The 14110-nt window shown below is 43.3% G+C and overlaps 1 protein-coding gene across 13 annotated transcripts in view; it reads left to right on the plus strand.

The window, feature by feature from the left end:
* Window positions 1-14110, plus strand: part of NIN (ninein) — a 98727-nt gene that overhangs the window by 23283 nt on the left and 61334 nt on the right. For all 13 annotated transcript variants that reach the window (XM_041758326.1, XM_041758324.1, XM_041758325.1 and 10 more), the window contains one exon: window positions 9167-9327. In XM_041758326.1, coding sequence (XP_041614260.1) covers window positions 9167-9327 — 161 coding nt within the window. The remainder of the gene's footprint in view (window positions 1-9166; window positions 9328-14110) is intronic.

Genomic DNA, 14110 nt, shown 5'->3' on the forward strand with positions numbered 1-14110 from the left:
CCACTAGCCCACATGATCTTTTTGCTGCCCTTTCTTCAAAACCTGTGCTGTCACCTGCCGGAATATTCTCGTAATAAATGTACGGTTCTCTGGTGACCACAGATGTGAGGGGTACCACCTAGAGTTGCTCAGTGTTGGGATGTAAATAATAGGAGGAGGAGGAGGTAGACAAAGGCTGGCTGAGCTTGGTAATAGCCGAAAAGTAACATTTATGAATCTAGCTCCAGATGGCAGTTTCAGAGTTATGTGTGTGCCCCACTGCTGTGCAGGTTGAGACCGTAATTTGGACATGTCTTCCGGGACAACACACAGAAGGGATTTTATCGTTTCTCTGTGTGCTCCGTCCTTTGGATAGGCTGCAGCAAACCTTCATCAGAGAGCTGCCCCCAAAGCAGTATAATGAAGCAGCAAAGTACTTATCAGGAGCATTTTCTACAGCCTTTACGTGCCTCCCTACCCCCCCCCCCCCCCCCCCCCCCGTGTTTGACCTGGTAGAATGAAGTCTAGGATTGAGCCAGCACCTTACAGAGTCTGTTATCTCCTAGGAGGCGTGAGTCAGCTCTGCCTCCCACATTCCCCGCTTTGCTCCTGAGCATCTCTGCTTTTTCTGTCTGTTGCCCGTCTCTTTCTGGCCCTTCCAGTTGTTCCTGGGGATCATGCAGTTCTTTCCACTGAAACATTCTCCCACCCACTCGAAAATGTGATTCAGCCCCCACAAGCTCACTGCTTGGCTGGCGAGAGACAGAGAAAGAAGGATCAGGACTCAAATGCGGTATCAAGAGTCCACCTGAGTTCACCCCCCATTCCCCTTTATGAAGATAACTATCCCCTAAGTCATAGACCATGTCATCATGGGGCTGGAGAGAGTGCTGACATTATGGATGAGCACACGAGGCCCGAAGAGGCACATTGCTTCATTGATGTCTCCCAGATGGCCGCAGAGGAGGATGGTGACACTATATCACCAAGGGGGGCCTAGTCCTCTCTAGGAAGCTCTGGTTTCAGAGTGTTAACCCCCAGATGGATGAACAGGGGGCAGACCCAGTCCTCAGTCAGTACAGCCTGGCCAAAAAGATCCTGACAGTTGGCCAGAGTCAGCAGGAAGGAGTGAAAGAGCAAGTTTCACCTGATCATTAGTGACAGGAATGGCCGTGCCTACAGCATTTGTTGGCTTTTTGGTACTTAATTCAGCTTGTACCATAAGGGCCAGACCTGTGGTATTTTTGTCTTATCCTTTGAACTCAATGGGCCAGCTAGACTTTGAGAGAAAAGATTGCCCTTCAACTATGGAAGGTGACTGAAAACAAAATGGGGCCACAGTGCACAGCCTTTGAAACAGAATGGGTCACGGAATGGCTATTTTATAACACCTAAGGCTTTAATAAGTTAAAAATACCAGATGCTGTACCAGACTAAAATATAGAAAACCCAGCTTGATATGGTGGAAAGGCCCTTGAGCCAGGAGTTACAAAATACTGGCTCTGCTTCTCTAATTGTGTGGCCGTGTATATCACCACCTCTGTGGTCTTTAGTCACTTCATATATGAAAGAGGTTGTCCTGGAAAATACTTAAAATCTGTTCAGCTCTAAGAGTCAGTTGTGTCATCTCTGAATATTGAAATGACATCTAAGTTTATGAGAAAGGCTAGCTTTGTGTTTCTTAACCAGATTTTATGTAACACAAATTGACACTATGAAGTTCTGCTTGCTGAGGACAAATGCCTAGTGGACTTCATGCTTTCATATTCCTCTAATAAAAGACAGTTATATGTAAATAAAAGCAAGACTATATTAGAATTTGAGAGAAGGAGCACTGGGTGGCTCAGTCTGTTAAGTGTCCGAGTCTTGGTTTTGACTCAGGTCACAATCTCAGGGTCGTGGGATTGAGCTCCATGTCAGGCTCTGGGCTGGGTGTGGAGCCTGCTTAAGATTTTTTTCTCTCTGCCTTCCTGCCTCCTCTCTCTTTCACTCCCTCTTTAAAAAAAAAAAAAAAAAAAAAAGAATTTGAGAAAAAATGGAATTAAGTCATTATTTCCATAGACTTGGATCCTGCCACTTATAATTTCTCTGAGGTACAGTTTCTTTATTTTTTAAATTAGTGTGATGATTTTTCATGCTAGATGATTTTCAGCATCTTTTTTACCCTGATAATTTATAATTCTCAGACTCTTAGGGAAGAGTTTTTCCCCTAAAAACACCACCACCAGCACCACAATGAAAAATGCTAATACCCAGTTAGGGACAGGAAAATAGATTGGGGATGTAGGGAATTGTAAATTCCTAGCTGATTAACACCAGTGACATAATTCCTTCATTTCTACATGTATAGTTTAATTTTTAAAATTATTTTCCTGGAATAAAAGAAGGACAAAAACTTAATTATTGATTATTATTTATTCAATTTTCTCTGGCTTTGGATTATAGGATTTTTGTAATGGAAATGCTGGTGTGGGCCCTAAGCTATATGGTATCAACGTACTGTCTGGATCTGCTCTCCAGAGATTTTTGTCCTTGTTTAATGCATCTTGCATTAGATTTCTGTTCAGTAGTAAATGTTAGCATCATACTGGAAGCCCTTTCTCTCCCTGATATGGTAAATGTAAAAATCTTCCCTTTGTTTGCCTGGTGAGGGAAAACTCAGATCTGGAAAAGCCAAATCATTAGGAAAGTAAGACTGTACATAGTTTTGGGGCAGATGACCCTTTGTTTTTTTTTTTAAATAATATTCTTAATTCCAGGAGCTGCCCTACTTTAATTATCTTTCTTATATTTTAAAGAAGCTGGAAATATAGTAAACGTATCTTTTCACTCAGCAAGTATGCAGTGAAGCAGGTCTTTTTTTTTTTTGAAGCAGGTCTTAATGACCAGGCATCAGGCTAGACCCTGATTTGCAGCAGTTGAAGATGTGTGTTTGCCACTGCATTTAAAGGTCTTGGGACAGGCACCAAAGTCTGGCCGAGAGCCCTGTTTTTAGGAGACATACACACAAGTGGCCCAAGAATTATGTTCTCTTGTCCTCTCTCTGGTTGAGTTAGATAAGTCAGAACTTAGTTGCCCATTCCCTTGGCATCTATGAAATGCTAACAGTGAGGACCAGAACATTTTTTCCAAGAGTTAAAAGCAAAATAAAACCACCACCACCATCACCATCAAAAAAAGTCTGTTCCTAAGGTCGGGGGGGATTGGGAATGCTCATGCCCGTTGCTGGTCACATAAAATGATAGGACCTTCCTGGAATTATATGAAACAATGAACAGGCACCAGAAAATATAAAAATGCCTTTGGCTGATCAATGCAGTTCTTAGATTTTATGCTATGGAAATACTAATGAATGTCCACAAAGATATGTGTATAAGGATAGTCACTGAAAATAGTGGGAAAATATATATCAAGAATAAATCATTGATAAGGTATAGTTAGGCAAATTGTGATGTATCTGTAATCAAAGAATAAATAACAATTCAAGTGTGCTGCAGAAGAATGCTTACGATGATTTTACTAAGAATACCTGTGATGATTTTGCATGTGCTTCGTTTTTACTAAGGGCAAGAAGGCATTCATTTAAAAAATACACGTTACGCAAAAAAAACCAAAATACTCACGTGAGGAAAACAGTTGACTCGGAAGTTGTGCTGATGTTGCTAAGTTTATGTCAACTCCAGAGTCTGAGAAGGTTTCCAAAGCAGGAACATGGATAATTACAGAGTCTTAGCAAACTGACGTGTCCCTCTCATATCAGCCCACGAGTAAAGGGGAAGGAGGTGACAAGGAAGAGAAAATCAGGACAAGAATGATACAGAGGTGGCTCCAGTTTCTGAGATGACAGACTGGGTAACAACATCACTCATTTGCTGCCAATCTTACCCAATACAAAAAAATGAGGTTGAGGAAGGTTGCTGCAGGTTTGGGGGTTATGAACTCTCTGACTTTGCTCCACTGGCCCAGCCCACTGGCCTCAGGCCACCTTTGGTCCCACAGAAGTCTGGGTTGGGGTGACCCGATATGCGATATGCTGTGATATGCAGTATGTCTGGAGCTTCAAGGTCAGGAGCTACTTGACAGAACAGTGACTGTCCCACTGAGCTCCTATTGTTTTCCCTTCCAGATAAGTAGGCTAAGCCTTTATGACATTAAGTACTCCTAATCTTGTAAGGATCCTGGTCCAGGTCTGTTTGAATCAAAGCCCAGCCTCTTTCCATGAAGATCTGCTGGGTTGGTAATTCTAACATGTAAAGTGCTTTTAGAAAAATATAACCATCATCATTATGAAATCAGGAACTAACAACAATATGGGTTGCACTAAATTCATAGGAGAAAAGGTTCCATGAAAGTTGGACCTAAGCAGCCACTTGACAGAAATAAGTTTTGAGTTGAACCTGGAACAACAGGGAGGATTCATTTAAGTGAAATATGAATCCCTGCCTTCTTCCCCCAAATAGCTCAAGATGCGTGTCCTTCCAACAAGATCAGCCAACTGATTCCCCTCGGAGAAGGCTGTGGAAACAATCATACCATGGTTTGCAACTCAAAGCGTTTTCCTGTTGATCCTCAACTGCTTTAGGGCGACCTAGACCATCTAGTCAGACCACTCAGCCCTGGGGATTGCTGGTCACGCCCATCCGCCATCCTTGGCACCCTTGTGGGCCTCTGGGTCCCTGCCTATCTTTTCTCCCACCGCCTCTCCCTTTCCCCACCGTGTCTGTCCATGTCTGTCTCTCCCTCTCTCTCGGTCTTGGTCTTCCTTTAGTTCTTTCTCTTCCTTTTCTCTTACCTAATACCAGGTATGGGGTTGTGCTCTGTGTAATCTGCATGTGAGGGTATTCACAGGAGGCAAAGGGGTGGGGATGTGCCATGGGGCTGGGTGGTGCTCATTTGCTGCCTGACAGATCTTTCCCAGGAAAGCTTCTTGGGGCTGCCCGTCCTGAGGCTTGCCTGTGCTTCATTTTTGATTCCTTAGTTTTAAATGAGTTTCAGGAATCCCATGAGCTCAGCAGAAATGTATTATGGAGGGCCTCAGAGTGGCATTACTCTGTGCTGAGGGCCTTTGGCTTTGGAAGGGGCTAGTGTCCCAGGGGATGATTGTCCAGGATAACTGAATGAGGCAAGAAGGGAAGGAGAAAGCAAGGGTCTGTACAAACAATTTCAAAAAAAGATCAGCATCAAAGGGCAGCCCGGGTGACTCAGTGGCTTAGCGCCGCCTTCAGCCCAGGGTGTGATCCTGGAGTCCTGGGATCGAGTCCCACGTCGGACTCCCTGCATGGAGCCTGCTTCTCCCTCTGCCTGTGTCTCTGCCTCTCTCTCTCTCTCTCTCTCTCATGAATAAATAAATAAAATCTTAAAAAAAAAAAAAGAATATCAGCACCAAAAAGACAAAGCTTTCTTCTTCATCCTGGAAATATCCTTAGGTCAATTTTGGGAACAGGCAGGTTTAAATCAAAAAGTGATAAAATATCCATCTTGTCCGTCAACAGGTACAGTATAATACTTTGCCCGTGGCAGGTGTTCAGTAAATAGAAGTTAAATGAATCTACCTGATACTGGAGTGTATCTTTGAAACTCTCCTTTAACTTCCTGTTCATTGATTGAATAAATGATGCCTAGGCTTTCCCGTACTATTTCAGCTTCCTCTGGGATTCTCATTGTTTTACCCTTTGGCCATTGGGAGAGCAGAGGTTGCAAGTGGAGACCTAGCTCCAGCAGGCTGTACTCACTCCGAGGGGGAGGATGACGTACTCCGTACTGCTCACTAGAGTTGAGCCAGGGAGGGAGTCCAGAGGGGTGGGCAGGTGGGTATCTGGTTTTCCCAGCCTGTAGCTGCCTTGTCCCCTGAGTGGTCATTCTCACTGGACTGCATTTCAGTTTTCCTTTTATTATAAGTGCAAGACCTTCTGGTCATAAATCCTATATATGCATGGTGGTTCATCCTGATTCTGGAAGGTGGACATTATCACAGGTCTGGAGTTTCTCTTCTTGGGACAGACAAGATAAGGAGTAAAGAATGTGGTGTCTGAGCTTACAGATTTTAATTTCTAAAGCTGGGAGAAATGGTATCTCTTTTGAATTCCCCAGGTAGATTTTTTTCCCCCATCTGCTCTGTAGAGACTGTTAGTGGCTTCCATATTTCTCAGCAGTCTTTAGGGGAGTGAATCAAGATTTTTCTGTTTTCTCCTACTCATAATCAAATGTTTAGTTTATGGAATAAGACTCAGATCATCTAAACTAAGTCATGTAGGACTGCTTCAAAGCCATCTTATTGTGACTGGTGTATTTCATAACAAATTCTCTGAGGATGGGGTCCGAGACTAGGCAAGCTGGGCTTGTCCTCTTTCCTTCAAAGCCCATTTTTATTTTTGTCAAATAGGAGAAATAGAAAATTGAAAGAAACAAAAATGACTCTGAAGCTTGGCAGTCCAGATAGAATCATAAATAAATGTTCAAGGAAATAAAACATTGAAAGTTTGGGTATCCTTTCTATATTGTTTGTTTCCTGGCATTTTCATCTTCCTCCTTGGAGCACATGATTGGAGCAGTTACTTACACTTACGTCAAAGAAAGCTATGTGATGCAAACAATTTCATTTCTAAGTAAATCAAACAACACCATATTATCCGGCATAGATAAAATTGTTCCATGATGAAACCCTGAAATGTGTAAGTTACATCTGAATGTACTCATAAAATACATGTAAGGGTGTCTGAAGATTCATTTGGTGGACTGCTGCTGTGGTCTTTTAAAGGCCTGGTTGAGACTGATTGAAAGAAATCATGGTTTTCAAATGTTTAACACATGGACTGTTGACCATGAGTATTCTCTCTGGACATCCTTGCTTTTGCTATTTTCTTCACTTCTTATCATGTAAATACAGTGACGCTCATGTTCTAGATAGGAGAGAGATAGGTGAGTATGTAAGTCAAAGAAGTAGCTGTAACTGGTTTGATTAGTCTAATTCTTTATTGGTCACATAGACAGTTTGGGAAATTTGGTATGAGATAACATTAACATCCCATCTTTCTTTTGTGTATGCTAATGTCTTTATTCCAAAAAAGAGTTTACGGTTTAATAGATTTCTCTAGAAATTGACTTTGTGGTGTACTTAAATTCTGTCAAAGATACTAACTTAAAATTTGTTCAAATTAATTATAGTAATAAAATATAAAGTAAATAAAAAATTTAAAAATTCTTGGCAATGCAAACATAAGTCAAAGTAGACCCAAATTTCACAGGGTCCCTCCTAATGGCTCACAATCTATTACCTTCTGTCTCTTATTCAAATTCACCACGGCTCCCTGCATGGCATGAGGTAGTGGTAAATAACTAGGGAATCATTTCACCCACAGGTGGGTTTCGGAGTAAATTACAATAGTTGTTTTAAGCTGGATGCTCTGTCCCACTATTGTCTTCCGCTGTAAAAGCGCAGCATGCAGTAAGAGCTCCTTTGCCACTTCCATCCCCAGACCACAACTGTTCTCACTCTGGGAAAATGTCATGTTCCATTTTTCCAAACCCCCACCCCCATCATCAACTAATGGTGTATCTTGTTGTCTGCCAGTAAACTTTAAGAATGTGTAATAAATTAAGGATGGTTCTGCATTGCCTCTTATCTGACTAGCATCTGTGGGTGTCAGCTGCCAACAAGGAGCTCGGGTGTCTGGGCCGCTCCTGAATACTCACAGGCTGACACACTCTCTCCTGAAGAAAGGTACCTTCAAATATGCATGTGATTTTCAGTATAAATTGTGTATGCTTAAAAACCCTTCCTGCAAGAGAATTGCTCAACCGGAATAAAATGACTTGGCTGGGACTTTTAAAAAGCTGGATATAAATATCACTAGAAATTATAGAGCAAGCATAAATACTTCACTCTGAGCTTTGCTGAGCATTTTCAGAATGCTTCTGACCACATCTGTGAAATCTGAGCTTATACCAGAGGAAGGGCAGGGGGGGCGCGGGGAAGGGCAGAGTTAATCAAACAGGATCGCTGGTCCTCCAGGGAAGCTACAAAGTGATGGCTAACCCCTAATGTGGTTTCCATGGTGGTAAAGGAGGTTTCATTCTTTTAGTTCTTATCTCATCAACCACCCTTGTGTTGATGATGTGTGTACATACCTTGTCTGAAAATCTACATGTCTGAGTTGAGACATCTTGTTAAGACTCATGTTCAAACAGAACCCACACTATGTTCTCTTGAGAGACACTAGGCTCTTGTGGATGGATGTTAAGAACCGAAATCAAAGTATTGCCAATCTTTGGTATGTTAATAGAATATTTTATGCTCCTAATTCTGTGGAAGGTGCTAAAAAAATATATCTAAGCTGACATCTGCATAGAGTGAAGTATTTATTGCTTTAATGGTGGTGGTGGTGGCGATGGTGGCAGCAATGTGGTAGCAGCATTGGTGAAGGTGGTGAATGTTGCACTCAACATATTACATCAGAATGCTGAGGTCCTTCTTTAAGGTCAAGAAATGACTCTCCCCTCTTGCATATTCCTTTTTATTTCATACAACACCAAAGCTCATGACGAGAATAAAACATAATATGCTGTTTTTCTTTATACAGTTGTGCACTTACTATTTTATTCCACAGCTTTTAATTTTATAGTGAGATCTTGATGCTAGGTTTCATGTAAGCGATGGGCTGTCATTAATTTATCAGGATCTACTGTGTCAGTTTCTTTGTTCTGTCATCCTGCTTGTCTGCTAGATCAGAAGGTGGGAGGGTTAACAAAGGAGTCACTGAGGTACAAGAGGGGTGTGGAAATACGAATAGGGCTGATATGGTGTTTGGTTTTTCATTATTTTCCAAAACTTCCTCCAATGTGTCTCTCCCTTTTCCTCTCTCTGCAAGACACCAGTTTCATAAACAGAAGAACAAATGTGACTCCTCACTTTATCCTGATCTCAGTTCTGCACTCTAAGTCAGATACTTTTCCTTGCTGGTATTGCCTGTCTCCCATTGTATGCAGAGATGTGCTTGGGGTGCTGTCAATCATTCAGAATTAGAATCTGACCTGGTGGCTCATCTATACGCCCACATCCAGCACAACTGGCTAACAGTGGTGGTTTATTTTGGGGCGAGTATAAGAGGCTGTGCCTGACAGCTGTGAGTGTCAGCCAAGGGCTGAGATTGTCATATAATGTGGCCTCAACTCTTGTCTCCCTGCCTAGACTGCTCACTAGAAGCTCAGCCCAAATATGTTAAAGGTGGGAAGCGTTATGGACGAAGGTCCTTACCGGAGTTTCAAGAATCTGTGGAAGAGTTTGCAGAGATCGAGCCACTAGATGAAGAAGCACGGCCCTCACACGCCCCAGCCAGTGACCGCGGTGAGGTAAGGAATTGGATGGACACACCCATCTGGACCAGAGGTGTGGAGACTCACACCTGCCCACAGGTGTGGTGCGGGGACAGGAGAACTCAGAGGTTTATGGCTTTTCTCAGTTACCAGCTACTCGCTTATCTTACCACTTGCCTTTGGGGGTATATATGGCTAATTTTTCTGTTGTTTGAATGTTTTCCTCTCTGTTTCAGCTTCCGGAGAGCTGACATTTTTGCGCAAGCTTTATGTTGATATATCTTATAATTCAGATCCTTTCACCTTATCTGGAGTCTGCCACTTGCAGCACTCCTCAAGGCACTGTCATTTTTAGTTGTGTAAAAAGCTGACCCCCTGGTGCACAATCTGTAAGCCAGCATCCGTGGCAGGTAGGGAAAGGAAGGCGGTGCGCTTATCTTCTTGAGAGCCTCGCCTTATCTCTCATGGTGGGAGAAAGCAGCTTTCAGACTTGGTTCTGTGGCCTCGGCAGTCGCCATGGCTCTCCTCCCTGGGAGTGTGGCACCCAGGCATGCCTGGCAGTCGAATTCACGAGCTTCCCTCATCTCCCTTGTACACACATCACCACAATCTACCAGTAAAGGAGAAGCACTAACATTTTCTTTATTCTTTTCTTACGACTCATTTACCAGCATGCCATTTACAGAACATGATTGAAAATGCCATGCTGAGCAAGTTCTAAGTATTTCTAGCAAATCCCAGCTCAGACTGGGGATGCAAATATTTCAAATATTAACATAAGCTGGAAAAGAGACAAAGCGCCTCAACTTTCTCAGTAGCCTGTCGATTGTGGGTTGATGGAGGTATGTGTGTGTGCACGTGTGCACGTGCGCTCACTGCTGTCTAATGCCTATGGTCAGCTCTTTAAAGTCCACAGGAAACTTGCTCTAATAATGTCCCCAGCAGCCAGCCTCTTCAGCTTTCCAGAATGCCCACAAACCCACAGTTAACTGAAAAGAGCCCAGATGCTGAACAGAAAGGAAACCAGCCATAGTACTGCAATCTAGAAGACACAGGACCAGCCTGCTGATCCCAAGAAGTTTGCACCATTGTTTTAAAGATAAGGAATACCCGTCCTCACACCAGAAGAGAGAGAACAGTGGCAGACATGGGAGTGAGAAGAGAGGAAGAAACAGCTAGAGAAGAAAGTTAGAAACCCCCAAAATGGTGTAAGAGTTGCATGGGTGAGAAGTGACAGAAGAAGCCACAAGAAGCAAAGATGACAACACTGCCTGGTACATCATGGCATTGGGGCCAGTTGGTGTGGAGCAGAGGCTACTCCCCTGCTTGGGTTCAGTCAGTTTCAGACTCTATCTCAGGTCCCTGTGTGGTTTTAGATTTCCCCAGTAAAACCCAGGTACTCACATGCACAAAAATTTTGCATATCCCATTTCAAAGATATTTCAGTTCTTGCTGTGTTCAGATTTACCTTTCTGTCAGGAAGGGTATCATTTGATTACATAAAGTCTGTTCCATGACCCTGTGTAGTGTGGGATGTACCTGAGACACTTCCCTAAGGGAGAAAAATGGTTAAAATGTGTCTCAACACTTTAGAGTGTTAAGTTTTTGTTATTTGGAAAACACTTTTAAGTCTAATATCTCCTTTCTCCCAACTACTTTCAGTGCCTGAGGCATTATTATTTGGTGTTAAGAAATAAAACGACGACTTATTTTTTGGTGAGATAGTTTCTAGTTACTACCTGGAGACATCCAGAAAGTTCTTGGGCAGAACTGATTTTGTTGCTGGCAGCTTATTTTTCTTATACTCTTGTTTTATCTTACCTACCAACTTCCAGTGAGATTTACTGTTTAAAACTGAGACTTTGGGATATCTGGGTGGCTCAGTCATTGGGCGTCTGCCTTTGACTCAGGTGGTGGTCCTGGGATCAAATCTTGCATCAAGCTCTCCACGTGGAGCCTACTTCTCCCTCTGCCTATGTCTCTGCCTCTCTTTCTGTCTCTCCTGAATAAAGTCTTAAAAAAAAAAAAGTGAGACTTTGGGCTAATGTATAAATAAAGAGGCCCGAGTTTGAGCAAAATCTTGCTGCTGTGTCTTAGTAGAAGGACATGCCAGGAGAACCATTTCACACACCGCCACCACCGCCTCCCCTCCAGCCCCCTATGTATTTCAACTTCCCTTAATCTTCCAGAACCTCTTCGGTGAGACCTTCTGACACTGTATATAGAAGCTTTAGTGCTCAACAACTCCTCTCAATAGAATAGCAAATAAAAGCCTGGAAGGGTCCTTTCTCTTCCATGTCAGTTCTCCTTGAGGACCCCTACTGCCCTGACTTTGTGAGTCTGTTCTGTCCAGGGTGGACTCAAACCAAAGCTCACCCAGATGCTTTCTTGCCTAAAAATGAAGTGTTTGGTGAGCTGAATTGACCCTGCCAGTTTTCAAAGGGATTCATCACTTTAAAAAAAATCAATAGCTTCACATGTGACATGTTTGAAATCCCTGTTGTCGACAAGAGGCGGCCCGTCCACGCTTTGTGTCACAGCCATGCTCCTAGGTCACGCTCACTGCCTTCACAGATATCTACAGTCCAGTGACATAGTTTCCTTGGGATGTCAGTCTTACAGCACACTGTTGTGTCAAAATAGCATCCCTTTTCTTTTTTTTTTATTTTTTTTAAATTTTTATTTATTTATGATAGTCACACACACACACAGAGAGAGAGGCAGAGACATAGGCAGAAGGAGAAGCAGGCTCCATGCACCGGGAACCCGACATGGGATTCGATCCCAGGTCTCCAGGATCGCGCCCTGGGCCAAAGGCAGGCGCTAAACCGCTGCGCCACCCAGGGATCCTTAGCATCCCTTTTCTTGACCAGTTTCCACAGGAGCCTCAGCAATTTAGGACCACTCAGTTGGCCAATAGAAATTCATGTTCTGGGCAGCTTGCACCAGAAATACCTTTGTCTTTGGAGTGTCTGGTAATCTTCCTTTTTTTTTTTTTAAGATTTCATTTATTTATTCATGAGAGATACAGAGAGACAGAGACACAGGCAGAAGGAGAAACAGGCTCCCTTTGGGTAGCCTGATGCAGGACTTGATCCCAGGCGCTTGGGATCATGCCCTGAGCCAAAGGCAGACGCTTAACCACTGAGCCACCCAGGTGCTCCCATAGAGTGCCTGGTAATCTTATTCTAGAGTTGTCTCCATGTGGGAACGATGGGGAGGAGAACATTCTTAATAACCTGTGGGGTTTATTTATTCTTAACTTATAAGCAGTTAAGCATCTGTCAGGAGTTCTTTACTCTTCCATTGGCCCCCCCCCCCCCCCCCCGCCCGCCCCTTTTGGTTGCCTGAGGCCGTTTGTCTCCTGCCCTTGGGTGTTAAAAATTTATTTCCTGGGTATATTTGTTACCAGTGTTCGTCCTTCATCTCAGTGCTACTGAGCACTGAAGGAGGAAAGTGGGGACGGGTGTCTCCTGACGTGAGTGAATAATTCATTAAGAGTAGACAGATGGGGAGCCGGAAATGGGCCTTCGTGGTTTTGACTGTGGGTTTCCTTCAGCTGTTGGGTCCTGGCTCAGGGAAAGGTGAGAATCCTAGTTTGCCTTCAGACTACAGTCTCTGCTGCTCTCAGACATGCCTGATTTTTTCTAAAGAGACGAGAATTTTTTGGATGATGATGAAAGGACCTGAACTTGTGTCAAAGTTACATGGGGTGGAATCCTGTCTGTTGCTACCCAACAGACCAATTTTTGCTCTAGGATGAATCTATTATTTTATTTATGTGAGTACTTGGAGAGAGATGGGCAATGGAATGGTGTCCTCAGGGTACCTTGCTTCCTTCTAGGAACCGATCCTGTAAAGACAAGTGAGCAGTTACCTGAAGGGATAAAACAATACCCCCCCCCCCTTCCTTCTAGGGTTATTCCATAATAGGGGAGTTGCTGTGGATTGACAATTCAAGCCTGTGTTCCTGAGTTAGTGGCTCACAACAGTTTTTCTAACATCTTTATTTGGGAAGCCTTCTCCCATATGTACAACCAAAATTACAGATAATGTCAGGAATTGTACCTCTGCAACTCCAGCCCTCTCTCCCACCCAGGAAAACATAGAAGTGCAGACAAATGAGAGTGATGCTATTATTGTAAAGTTTGCTTTCAAGCAACTAAATTTATATATTTATTAAAAAAATATTTATTAGAGAGCACGCAAGCGAGAGAGTACAAGCAGGGGGAGAGGGAGAAGCAGACTCCCCCTGAGCAGGGATCCCAATGTGGGGCTCCATCCCAGGACGCTGGGATCATGACCTGGGCAGGCAGACGCATGACCGACTGAGCCACCTAGGCTCCCCCTAAATTTATTTTTACTCTAAGTCCAATGGGAAGCTTCTGGCTTCCTTTATTACCGTGACCTGGAATCCCTCTCATGACCATTCATGGTACATCACTGTGATGGAACGCCTTGGGTGAGAACGCATGTGGTTGTTAGGGGCTACCAAATGCCCACCACTTTGACCTCATCCTCTGAGTGGGATATATGAGAATAAACCTTGTTATGAGGTGCTTTTGATTGTGTTGGACTTTTGTTTCAGTTCATATATATTGAGCTAATAAAAACTGTACACATATTATTAGTTCTCTCAGTCCACCTTTATTCCAACAATTTGATTCTTTCCTGCTGAAGTAGCCAATCTCTAACCTAGCTATTAAGCATGCCTCCCCTATGCGTCTAGTTCACAAGGCCATAAAGCGATCACATAGGGAAAGACCACTGTATTCTTTCTAAATTTTCAGCACTAAAATGTGTATTTCAGAATTTCATT

This window comes from Vulpes lagopus, chromosome 6, assembly GCF_018345385.1.
Source record: "Vulpes lagopus strain Blue_001 chromosome 6, ASM1834538v1, whole genome shotgun sequence".
Classification (NCBI taxonomy): Eukaryota; Metazoa; Chordata; class Mammalia; order Carnivora; family Canidae; genus Vulpes; species Vulpes lagopus.